Source organism: Leptinotarsa decemlineata, unplaced genomic scaffold (assembly GCF_025532065.1).
Source record: "Leptinotarsa decemlineata unplaced genomic scaffold, Ldec_3_MD MMD2_tig00026358_RagTag_RagTag, whole genome shotgun sequence".
Classification (NCBI taxonomy): Eukaryota; Metazoa; Arthropoda; class Insecta; order Coleoptera; family Chrysomelidae; genus Leptinotarsa; species Leptinotarsa decemlineata.
In genome coordinates, this window is record NW_027412703.1 from 6590779 (window position 1) to 6604595 (window position 13817).

The following is a 13817-nucleotide window of genomic DNA, read 5'->3' on the forward strand; positions in this document are numbered from 1 at the left end:
GTTGCACGCTTTGCTTAATACTAAAGTTAGGGCATGGGCTTGAAAATGCGTAAAAACTGCATGAGGAGCTATGGACTTTATTTTAGTTTGTAAACCATTTAAATGGCCGCCCATGACCGCAGCCCCATCATAGGTTTGCGCAATTAACTTTTGCCCAAAATTATAGGTGTCACACGTACGAATTAAAAAATTAAACAAATCGTCAGCTGTGCGCCCAGATCAAACATCATGAAAACCCATAAAACGTTCTACCACATTACCATCTTTGACATATCTAAAAACGATTGAAAGTTGTGATGTACAGGTGATATCGGTAGTTTCATCAATTTCCCATGCGAAAGAAACACTTTCAAACTCCTTGCTTATATTTTCCTCAATAATATATGCCACACTGTCTATAAGCTCATTTTGGATGGTTTTTGAGGTGCCAAAAAAACGCTACCGCTTAAAAAAGTAACAAATTGTAAATCATATTTGCCCCATAACATTAAAAGTTCCCTGTAATTGCCGCGATTAATCGAATCTTCGGTTTCATCGTATCCGCGAAAAGCTAATTCTGGGGAACCCAAATAAATCGTAATATCGATAAGTCTTTTTAAATTCGACCGATTTTCCCTAACCTGATTATTAAAAGAAATTATGGGCTCTTTTTGAGCTGTATCTAAAGCTGTTGCTATATTTTGTTTGCTAAACAATTTTAATTTACAAGATGAAAATATATGCTTCTTAGATTCAAAATTTTATTTCTGTAGAACAAGGTAAATTTTTTTAAATCGGAGTATTCTATTTTAGACCACGTTTGGTATTCGGTTTGTACAGAAAATAAAACACAGAACCAACAAAAAATTTTTCTCGTTTAATGGAGCCGGTCAACCAATCGCGTTTATCGTACCAACTAATATTAAATCCTCGATTTTGTCGATTATCTGAGGCTTTAATTGAAATCAAATTTGATTGAGGCCTTCCCAGAGTTTTAATAATGTAAAATTTATTATCATAAGATAAAGACTTGAAATTATTTGTCAGCAAACAATCGACTATATCGTCAGATTTTTTAATTTCGTGCAATTTATCCATAATAAATGGAAAAAAAAACTTACCGAAAAAGTGAATACCTGAAAACACCTTCAAAATGAAAGAAAACACATTAAAAATATTACCAAAAAGCACTGCTATAATACAATACTGCCTGTTTTATACACAAATAACAAATATTATCAAGAAACACTAGAACGATTTACCGAAATATTTTTCAGTCCCGGTCCGGCACAGCATCCCGTCTGAATAATTAAATAAAAAACAAACGCAGTCGTACACTAACGGAGACCAACTGGAGGCTAGCCTCCTCTAACGCTATAATTACTGCAACTGAAATTAAAAATCGGGACGTATGTCGCTGGTTGGATCGGTCTCGCGAAGCTTGTGTTTTTTAAAGCGTTCGGAGGCTTGGCTCCCTTGCAACGTATGGCATTTATTATTTCGGGTTGATGGTTTATTCGTTATTCGTTCATGGGCGGTGCGTTTAAGTTTTGTTGATGCAGGATACGTAGTACGTACTACGTAGTGAGTGATAGTGTTTTTTCGGGCATATTATGTAATTATATTGAAAATTAATGGTAAATTAATGATACCCAAGCATTTTTATTTTATTGCGATGAATAGCTTCAAATTTTATGGGGAGGCTATGCCGCCACTGTTCACCTAACTATTACATAAGGACACATTGTAAAATTAATTTAAGATTAGTAGATAAGGCAATATTGTGAAATTAAATTAAGACACTCAAGACGCAGGTACCTAGAACAGGTATCTATGGTAAAAATAAAGATAGCTTTGTAAGTATGATTAGTTTGATCTTCCTCTTGAAGATGATCACTTGGTGATCGAAACACGTGTCGAGGTGTTAAAATAACGGTTTGGTGTTGGGAAAAAACTCCAGTAATATTCATAGTTCAATATGTTTTTGGGTTTATATTAAAACCTTTTTGGAACCCGATATCGACATAACAAAAGGGGGGAGAACCTTTAACTCAATGAAAGCAAGTCTGTGCTCTTGACATACAAAATAATATTTTAATTAAATACAATTATTCATTATTTTCAGATAAATCACAAACCCCAGACACTGTCAAATGCCGAAATCCGTTTTTTGGCCGGTCTTACAAATTCTGAATATACCAATGAAGTATTGGATAACATTCTAATACCCAGAGTTGTTGGCACTCCAAATCATAAGAAGGTTTTCGAATATATCAAGAAAGAGCTACAAAAGTTGAATTGGAATGTACACATTGACGAATTTGAAAGTAATACTCCACATGGACTTTTAACATTCAGAAATATTATAGCATCTTTGAATCCTCAGGCGGATAGATATTTGGTTTTAGCTTGCCATTACGACAGTAAATACTTCAAGGATGAAGTATTTGTTGGTGAGTTTTGTTAACAGTATTGCTCTATATATTTTAGGTACGGGTTCTTTGGTATTGTTCAAACTGTTGAATTGTTAATTGCTGTATGGATTGCTGTATGTATGTGTTAAAACTTTCACTTCACCATGAAACAATCAGTGTACTATTCAGTGATTTCTGAGTGATCTTGTGAAGTTGAAGATAAAATGTAAATATGTACTTACTTCACCATAAAAGAATCAGTGTATTATTCTGGGATTTCTGAATGATCTTATGAAATAAAATGTAGGTACCATCTTTATCTGGATATGAGTTTGAAATTCATATCCATGCATACTACTGATGCAGTTAGGAAATGAACTCTTTAGTAAAACGTATCAAAAAACACTGGTATATATTATTTGAATTACTTGAAATCTGAATAATCTGCTGGTTGGTGTTTCCGTTATGTCAGAATCAGGAAAAGAAATAATGGGATCTATAACAATAAAATGGAGGGAGCGATTGGATTTAAATCATTTTGATGATTACCAAGCACAAAGTTACCTCATCTTGAACAATAGTCCTCATATATTAACATATACATCATCAAATTTCTCATCCGTTTCTTACTAGGGCGTGCTGGTATGATTATTCCAAAAATCTATCTACATGTACTCAAATAAACGTAATGAAATTCTTTTTTTGCTAAACAAAATTTTGTCATGTTTTTTGTAACATATATAAGAAAAAAATGTTTCATATTATGTCTAATTATTATTTTCCATATAAAGAATAAAAATGCTATAATAAGCTTAATGCTTTATAATGAATTAAAATGGCGTAATGGAAAATCACTTGAAGTTATTTGAATCTGGTTTCAAGCACATTCAACGCCAATATTCAAGGATAATCCTGATCAATTGGCATAGTTATAAACTTTCTCTTAATCGTTTATTCGTCTTTCTTCACCAAAAATTCGTATTTAGAAAGGTAAGATTTCGGTATGTTAGGAATAGGATAGTTGGTTAAATAATATCACATGTCACCTGTCACCTGAATAGGTTAATACCTATTCTAATATGAAAGGTCTGGTGTGGATTTTAAAAATTTCAAAATTGAAACTTGGTCGAGATAAAAATATCGAAATCTATCTTTTCAACCTACGATTTCAAGCGTGTGGATTTACAAGTTCCAATAACTGAAGTTTCCTGGATTGGATACAACTCGAGATTGATATCCAGACTTTCCACAGAACACTGTAAGTAACTGAATAACACTTGTTTTGTGGATACCATGCTTTTTTCTACAAAAACGGAAGACATCTAAACCTCTCGGAACTCAAATCTATGATTATGTACACAAGACAATATAGGTTGCATTATTAAGAATTTGAAAAGCCTAACCTCATTACAATCTTCAATCTAGATATTTCATTTGAAAATAAACTCCGAACAAACTTAGCTATCGATTTTCTCAATCGAATTAATGTGATTTTTTTTTTCAAATATACATACAATTTAAAAGAAAATTACCAGACAATATTTTTAGGTGCCACGGATTCGGCTGTACCCTGCGCCATGATATTGAATTTAGCAAAAGTGATGAAACAGGAGTTGCATTCTTTAAAGAATAATATTGATCTGAATTTAAAATTGATATTCTTTGATGGCGAAGAAGCATTCGTAAGTTGGGGTCCAAATGATTCTATTTATGGTGCCAGACACTTGGCTAATCTCTACCACAATAATCATCAAAAAACTCTTTCATCTGAAGAAGTGGTGTCTGATTTACAAAGGATGGACATGCTAGTTTTATTGGATTTGATTGGACATAAAGATACAAAATTCTATAGTTCCTTTGAAAACACTCAAAATTGGTGAGGCTATTTTAATTTATTAAAACTATTTAATAATTGTAAAAAATTGTTTACTGGCAAATTTTCCTTATTTCAATTTACCTGTTTTCCAGCCACGGTTTTGCAATACGTGCGCTCAGAATTGAATATATGAATATTTATAATTTTTTGTTACTGATCTACTTTATCAGGCCATTTTGGTCAGTTTTTGTTTTAACATTTCTATTAAAATTATCGAGTTTTTCAATCTATATCGCAAGTAATTGAGTGGGGTGAATAAAAATTAGTTATCCACAATTGAAACTTCGTGACATAACTTGGTTTGGAATCTTTTAATTTTAATATTTCATTTTTTGTTAATGATATTTATTAATTTTCAGCTTGTATTAATATTTCTATTTTTTTATTTTTATTTTTTGTTTGATTGTTGCTTGTATGTTATTTCTTTGTAATTTCAGTTTTTTGTTTAATAACATTGTTATTTTTCGGTTAATCTTTCTAATTTTTTTTACAGATTTTTTCAGGGATTTCAAATCAATTTATATTATATTAGACAATGGAAGTCCGAACTAATGAAATACACCACGAAACATTGTCAACCACCTTCAAACAAAGGTACACAGATTGAATATACAATACCAAGGAATCCAGAACAAAACGGAATTGCTGAAAGATTCAATTGAGCGATCCATGTTCCAAAAGAAAATGGTACAGGAAAATTAAATTCATATTCACAGAAAACGATATTCATCGGTTACTGCAATAATGGATACAAACTGTATGACACTGAACAAAAAACAGTGGTGGTAGCAAGATCCGTTATTTTTTATGAAAGCAAACATATAAAAGATACAGTAAATCCAGAAGTATAACCAATAATTGACTGAAAAAGACAATAAAGAAGAAGAAAGAAAGAAATGAAGAAGATATTGATGCTCTTAACTCTGATAATGATATCGAGGAGGACAGTATGACCGTTTGTAGAAGTCAAAGAAACAGAAAACTGACAAAACATCTACTAGATTATGATTTGGAGAGAGATATGGAATTAAGGGCAGCTCTATCAGCTGCTAACTTACTTCACGCAATTCCCAAAAGTTATGACGAAGCCCCGAAAATGCAAAATGGATGGGATTGGAACAAAATCATACCTGGAAAATGATTTCACCACTAGCGATGCAAATGTTATAGACTCTTTTAAGTAGATATTCAGTGAGAAAATAGTTGATTGAAAAGTGAAAAGTGGTAGCCAGGGGCTATCAGCGACCATCGTTACTTGCTCTAGCAGTAGAAAATATCTACCAATTGCTACTTGATGCTACTTGATCAGATATATTCGGTGTAAGCCATCTTTCAGTAAGGCAAATGATATCAAATCTGTCCATAACTAAATCTTTATGTCCTTGAATATGTGGGACAACTGATCTGACATCAAATCTTCATTGATTTTCTGTAGAGGATTGTTTTGTTTTCTCAGCTCTTGTATCTAGACTCTTGAGATCTCTGACAAAGGAAGTAGAATACGACATAGTAGGCAAAAATATATTAGTTGCAAAATTTATCACTGAAATACCTGGACTATGATCAAAGTATGAAAAACTATTCTTTCCAGTTTTTGCAGAGGTTTTTACGTCCAGATGTATTTTTCGATTTCTCGATAGATGAGGTGTTTCTGTATTTTGGGGAGGCTATTTCATCTTATCGGAATTATGAGTTGTCGGATATGGCCAACTTTCTTGAAGGAACCAGTTTCGTAGCACTAAAAGAACTCGTGGAACTTAAAACAAAATAGGAGCGATCACAAATACGTCTGCACACCTCATATAACGAACACATTGAACGTTTTTTCACCGCTTTCAGATGAAAAACCGTGGAAAATACAAAAGCAACCGATTTCACGTAGAAGATGTATATACAAAATCCACCTTTTCAAAGATTTTCATCAAAGTCGCTTAAAAAACTCACAACAATGGTTTTTCTTACGGTGGATTCTTCGAAAGTAATTCGCCCCTAAATACTCTTGCTTAAATAGTATTGATAGTATTAAAGCTTTTAATTACTTGTGAGTAATTGAAGCTGAAATTGGAGCTCACAGACTAAAGAAGATAACAAAGTGATAACAGTAAAATAACGGAATACTCAAGGAAAAAGGTATATAAAAAGTTATATAAAAAGTTGTATAAAAAGTTACTGCTCTGTGGTACGGATAACAAAACTTTCATCATATCAATCAAGTTGGTAAAACAAAAACAGAACGGCACAGCATAAAAGATGGGGGAAAAGTTTAAATGAATCCCCATAGCACCCCTCCAACGAAAAGATAGTGAGTTTAGCGTTATGGTAAACAAAACACTTATCATTTCAATCGTTTTGGTAAAACAAAAACCGAACGACAAAACTCAATAAAGTAATGGAGAATTTTTCAAATGAATGTCTAAATAACCACCCTGACGACCCGACAATGACTTTTGCTTTGTGTTGTTAATAAAAACTCATTATTTCAGTCAATGAGGTGAATTGAAAACTTACCGACAAAGCCTAATAAAGTAGGGTTGACTCTTTTAAATAAATTCTTTTGGAGTTCGTCACCTCTCATGGCAGTCAAAATTAAACTGAATTTCAATGACATATAAGAAATTGTTTGTTTCTGCCACTAACTTTTGAAAAAAATACGAAAAAATAACATTCGTATATTCAATATTGTTGTAAACTTCCTCCTGAAAAAAAAAACACTGGTTTCCTCCGATCCACCTCGACTTAGTCCCGCTCAGCCCCACTTGTTGCACCAAAAACTATTGGACAACGCAGCTGTACTTATTTTGTTCCTAGGTTATATAATGTTATACCCGCCCATATCAGAGATATAAACTCCCTTACTATCTTCAAATCTAGAATTAAAAATGGTTAAAACAAACTCCCAGAGCAAATATTCACCATTAGATCGATATAAAAAATAATTAATTATAAGTATATAATTGTAATTTTGTATGATTTTAGTGTATACATAGTGAGATGTGTGTATATATGTGAATGATTGTGTGAGTGTAAATATGTTATTTTCATGAGTGTGTTTTTAGGTAAATGTACATATATAATAATAATAATATTTATTTGTAGTTTCATATATATACAATCTATAAAAGTGATATAAAAAAAAACTACAAATAAGGCTAGAAACAACATGTACCGGAAGGGTACTGTTGATCTTAGTTCTAGCCTTGAAGAAAATAAAACTAAACGAGAGAAAAAACAATGAAAAAAGAAGAGAGAGAAAAAAAAAGAGGAAGGAGAGAGAGGGAAGAGAGAGAGAGGGAAGAGAGAGAGAGAGAGAAAACATGTCAAATTTATTACTGAAAATTTTTCAGAAGTATAAAATCTATGAAATCAATGGCTTTATAATTGAGCATATATGTGTGTTTAATTGATTGTTGACTTATAAAAAAAACATTGTAGGCGCAAAGGTCACAAATAATTTTGATTAAAAAAAAATAAATAAAAAAAAAGCTTTCAAAGAGTTTCATCGGATTACATAAGGATTATCGCATCGTAGGAGTAGTCTAGTTCGGAATGTGCAGTGCGACCCAAGCTGATGAAACGAAAGAAGATCTGAGCATTGCCTGAAATTTAGTTAGAGTTTTTTATTGTATTGTCAGTGTAACAGTGGAATACATTTGAGTTTAATTGTTAAGTGTGGTCAATTATTGTCGCATAATTGACTTAAGAATTCCTGTTTTAGCAGTGCCGATTACGACGAAATGAAAGAACTGATAAAAATGTTCGAAGCTTCGCAAGAGGACTTAGCGGAGAAAGAGAAACGCAAAAGGGAGAAAGATGAACGCAGGAGAGAGAAAGATGAACGCAGGAGAGATGAAGAACAATTAAGCCGAAATGAAGACCATAAATTGCTACTAAATATTTAGGAAAAACAGAAGAAGAAAAAAGGCTCGCAGGTAAAAATTTAGGAGAAAAAACAGAGAAGCAGGCAAATGTTTCTTCATTTATTTGAAGAATTAAAATATTCTGAAGTGAGTGAAGGGGAGGTACAGGAATTTATTCAAGAATATTTTGAAAAATTATTTGAGGAAACGAAGAAGGAATTCAATAAGTTTATCAAGCTCAACTGAAGATGAGAACCCAAGGTTCATCCAAGAGTTTGCAGCAGTTTAAGACTGCACCCGATAACTTCACTCACTGGATAGTGTCCACAGTTTCATCGGCAGGGTCCGTGACATGGAGCAGCAGAAGTCGCTCGAATGGTGCGTCATAAAAAACTGAATGAGGCCATTATTCATACCCTAGAATTCTTGCTTTTGAAAATGCTCGCCAACAACGAAAATTACTGGTGAGGATCATCATCGTAAACAAATCGATGCATGACAAGTCTAGATGAGCTTTTTGAGAAATACCTTGCAAATGGATCTACATTCACGGCAAGAGGGCAGTCCAAAAGCTGTAATGTTCAAAATCCGAGGAGAGAAGAGACTGGCGTTAGGGATTACCCGAACGAGAGCGTTGGAGTTCGGGAAACTAAATTCAGCAAGTGTTAGAGGGGTACATTACCTGCTGCATACCAAGCCTCCAGTTATTCGATTTCCACTATATGACGCAAAACTAACAGCTCAGTTATCGATGGATTTCTGATTGATCACCAGTGCTTTTTCACCGTCGATACTGGAGTAACGAGTTCAATAATGAGAACCGACATTTCCAACATAAGCAGTTTGAAGACGTTATCAGTAGTACCAGCACAGCCACTGTGGATAGACTGATGGTTCATGGAGAAGCTGAAGTGAGATTTAGACTTGGCAATTATGAAAAAAAAGTTGAGTTATTAGCGGTCACCTCGTCGACGAATTCTTCTTAGGAGTACACATCATATCCCTCTACGGATTCGTGGTGGACATGAGAAACAAACTGTGGAAAGTTGGAATGAGGAAATTATGTTCGATGTATTATCTTAGTGTTATGACAGCGCCATAGTGGTAATACCGAAACTCCAAAAGCTTTTCAAACATCGAGAGAATCATTCAAGCGGAGACTACTGGACCTGGTGGCTTGGACACAGCATTGATAGAGCCATTCAACGGTTCTGTATTCGGAATTTTCGTTGGCATATATCTTGTAAATGTTAACAAGCAGACCAGAATCGAGAAAGAAGTACCTCTGCAGCATGCTCAACAACCCGTGAAGGAAAGGAATTCATTGACTCCTTCAGGAAAACGTGGAATCACCTATATGAAAAAAAGCAATGCAAGACCTATAGAAAGATGAAAAAATTTTTTTGAAGGGCAAAATCATCAGTCGAACGCATTAGTTCACATCGGATCGATACTGGCATTGCCAAGCCCATACGTCAACCACCGAGACGATTGCTCTTCGCGAAGCTTCATCTATCGTAAAAGATGTGTTAGAGAAAGCAGTAATTAAAGAATCGAGTATCACCTGGTCGTCACCTGTTGTGTTGCTAATTAAGAAAGATGGATCCTCGAGATTCTGTTTAGATTACAAGAGGATCAATGACGTCACCAGAAAGATCAGTTACCCCCTCCCCAGAATAAATGACACCTTGAACATTTTGGCTGGATGCAGGTGGTTCTCAACATTAGATCTAAAGGATATTGGCAGGTGGCTGAGAATAAACAGAAGATTGTCTTTTCCACTTGCACTGAATTATATTAGTTCAAGATCATACCGTTTGGAATATGCATCTGCAACATTTGAAAGTTTGATGGAGTTGATGTTAAGAGAACTTGCCTGAAAAATATGCCTGGTCTATCTTGATAACATTATAGTCGAGGAGTGTTCTCAGGAGGCCGTAGAATAATAATTTGCAGATCATTCTGAAGTGCTGCCTATTCCAGAAAAAGGCGAATATTTCGGAACACGTTGTGTTCTCAAAAGGGGTTGAGCAAGCATAACGTAAGAACTTTCCTTAGACTCTGTAGGTATTATCTGCGTTTCGGGAACGACTCCGTTTGGTCACCACAACCATTTGCTGCCCTAGAGAGACAATTGACCAGTGATCCAGTTTTGGCATACCCAAAAGAGGAGGACTTGTTTTCAGTCGATATGGATGTATCTCAACATAAAAAAGGAGCAGTACAAATACAAGTACTCACTTACGAAAATAATAAGAAGAAACTGTTATCACCTGTTTCGGTAAGCTCCGAAAGAAATTATTGCATCATCAGGAAAAAGCTCCTCGCAATGGTTGAAGCGGTGGATAACTGAAATAATATGAGTTTAATTGTGCGGTGTCGTCAGTTATTGTCGAATCTACTGGGAAAACGTAACGATACTGCCAAACTGTGGTTGGAAAATCTTGGCTATTTTCGAACCTTTTTGGATTATTGGCTCTTTCCAGGTAATCAGTCGCGATTGCATGTTTTCGGGCCTGTTGTTTCCTCTGCAACTATGGCAGACATTATCAAAGGAGATGAGGCAAAGATCGAAGTTATTTACCTTGCTGCAATATGCAAACTGAAAGTGGTTCTGACGTGTTAGTATTCATAACTAGACTCATCTTGTTTTTGCATTGTATATTATCCACAGCTGTACAGTAAAGAATTTCATTAACGTAAAAGTAATTGTAAGAAGACTTAAATATCAATCAAAACTAGATATCGACACACTTCATGATACACAGATTCTTCCAATAATTGAAGAATAGTTGGACTGAATTACGACTATTTACCCGAAAACAGCAAACAAAGAGCAATAACGTGTGACATCGAGTTCTATTATACATGCAAAAACGTCAGGGCCACTTTCATTTGGCATATCGCAGCAGAGTAGATCACATCGACCATTACCGCAGTTGCAGATGTTACTTCAGTTCCAAAAACCTGCAAACCATGGTTACTAAACGTGGAAGCAGAAAATCTGTTAGACATATCTTTCTTTTTTATTAAATCCAATCTTTTCAATAGTTTACAAAATACAACTGAATGTATGAACAAATCTTCACATTTAGTAGAAACCTGAACGTTTTTTTCATATCAGTTGAATATTGAAACGATAGAGTATTTTGATAAAATAGAGAAACTTCAATTCTGAATCACAGTTTCCGAAATAATAGTAATAATATGTATAATAGAAGGTAACATATTTGATCATAATTGCAGGTACTTGAGATTGACTGCTGTTGAAGATAAATTGAAGAGTCTGAACTTGATAAAAAATAACAAAAACCAGAGATATTTTATCAAAAGAACTTTTCACGGTTTCGTCGAAGACGACCATATTCCGTTTCTGGAAAAAAGTGAGTGCCTAATTACTTTTGATTTGTTTGTGTATTCCTAAAAAAGTACAGCTCCGAATATACAGGTTACTGGAACTTTTTTTTTCATTTGTAGAATAGTCACTTTTACATATTTCTACTAATCCGTTACTAATGGCTATATAACTTATTAAGAAGACTACAGATTTGATGCAATATCAATCTTTTGATTGCCCTAATAATTATATCATATATTTGTAATACGTTATTATACCAAGTCAAAAACATTTGGATATTGTGGATGTACGATGGATGTCCAATTTATAAAAGATTAAACCTCTGGTGTAGAATAACTCCAAAACGAACGCCTTAGTGTAGGTATGTTCGAACTACATAAAAGGACAAACAAGAGGATGACACGTTCAGTTTGAGTAGAGCCTTGATGATGATAGCACGACCAGCTATCGAAAGCGCTCGCATATAATAAAGAGGAGTTATAAAGCTTCAAATCCTTTTTGTAACATTATTAATATTAAAATACTGAAAATAAAAGAAAATTAAATGCATCATTCATCATATATATAGAAAAATACTATTTTGATCATTCCCATGTTGATTTCATGGTAGACAGCTGTTTCAGCCTATTGGGCATCGTTAGTACCGGGCAGGCAGTCCTCGATTGAATCCTTATTTCACAAATTGAGAATAATTATTTTCCTCTCATACTGCTTCCGGAATTGTAATTTTTTTTTAGAGTTACATACTTGAAAAGTTTTGGCTGCCTAGTCACTTTTCCATACAAAAATGTGGAAATCTCCCAAAGAAAGGAATAAAACAATTGATTCCAAATTTAACTCTATACAAAAATGTGTAATCCATGTGAAGAAGTAACTTTTAGACACAAACTGAAAAAAAAGGCTTCTCGAGACAACTACTTTCATATAAACAATGAATTAAACAAAAGAAAAACACTTTCCAACCAACTACTTCTATATGAACATGGAAATGTGTCCGAAAAAATATTTCAGCATATGGGTCATTTCAATTACGCTATAATGAATACATTTGAAACAAAAAATCTTCATCTACGAAATATTTGAAGGGGAGAATTAGAAAGCCAATATCTTTCTTTCCCAAAAAGATAATAACACTACTGAGAATATCCTGTATCAATATGAATGACACATACGCCGTCTAAGAGGGGAAATTGAAGATGAATTTTCGAGAAAATTCAATTTGATGAATCTTAAAAATTTTGCTTAATTTACTTAATATTTTCAAAAAATGATAAAAACACTACTATGAACTTCATTTATCAATCAATATAAATCAGTTAGACGGATTGCGATTCAGCCAAATTGTCATGCATGTTTCAGAGTTGGTTAATTCATGGAAAGTTCATCTGCAACTCCTCCACCCCTTAGACTGCTTGAGAGTAATCTTTATTAATATAGTATGTTGATTAATATACAATATAGATGTATGATGAAAACTTACAGGATCAAATATTTCCCATTCTCAATACAACAAATACATTGGTAATGTTTCAGTGTAATGATGAAATTCAAAATTAGATATTGAAGAGCAAGTCACTCACTGCTGCATTTTTGTATGTGTCGTATGCTGAGTAATTTATATTATAATCATTTCACAGATGTTCCTGTACTTCATCTCATCTCACATCCCTTTCCACGGGAGTGGCACACAGCAGGTGATAATCGTGATATTATCGACATGGATACTGTTGAAAATATTAACAGAATATTGAGAGTTTTTGTTGCAGAATATCTGAATATGTCAGTAAATCCTAATTCCTAATTTGTTTTCGTGCCTATAGGATCACTGCATAGAAGTCGTGGAGAAAACAATATTTTTTGAAGTTATACTAATATGATCAAAATCTTGACAGATAAATGGGTTTTATATTTACTAAATAGATTTTAAATGGTGAAAAATGAATAGGTACTGATTATAATGAACATTTTTAATAACATTTGTAATCAACACAGAATAGATTCCTAAACAATTCTTATTTGCATTAAATACAAATACCCTTATTTTTGTATTGGTAAATAAATAGAGATGTTTTCCTTTGAATCCCAGAATGAATACCCTAATGATGAAACTAGGTTGGAAAAATGATTACATTTATTTGTAGTCAGTAGCACTTATTCAAATCACTGGTATTTTATATTCAATTATTATTCATTCAAATCTTCAGAGTTTCATTTTTCAATTTGACTATTTAAAAAAAGAAATTTAATTTGGATAGAGATACTCTTGCAAATTCCAGTCAAGATAGTTGAATATTTCATTATTCTGTTTTAATGCTAGTACCACCATATTTGGT

At 33.5% G+C, this 13817-nt stretch overlaps 1 protein-coding gene across 2 annotated transcripts in view; it reads left to right on the forward strand.

Moving 5' to 3' along the window:
- LOC111511030 (iso Glutaminyl cyclase) overlaps window positions 1-13564 on the forward strand; it is a 28430-nt gene extending 14866 nt beyond the window's left edge. For both annotated transcript variants that reach the window (XM_074184620.1, XM_074184621.1), the window contains 4 exons: window positions 2105-2432; window positions 3942-4269; window positions 11373-11509; window positions 13122-13564. In XM_074184620.1, coding sequence (XP_074040721.1) covers window positions 2105-2432; window positions 3942-4269; window positions 11373-11509; window positions 13122-13285 — 957 coding nt within the window. In that variant the 3' untranslated portion in view covers window positions 13286-13564. The remainder of the gene's footprint in view (window positions 1-2104; window positions 2433-3941; window positions 4270-11372; window positions 11510-13121) is intronic.
- Window positions 13565-13817: the final 253 nt, after the last annotated feature.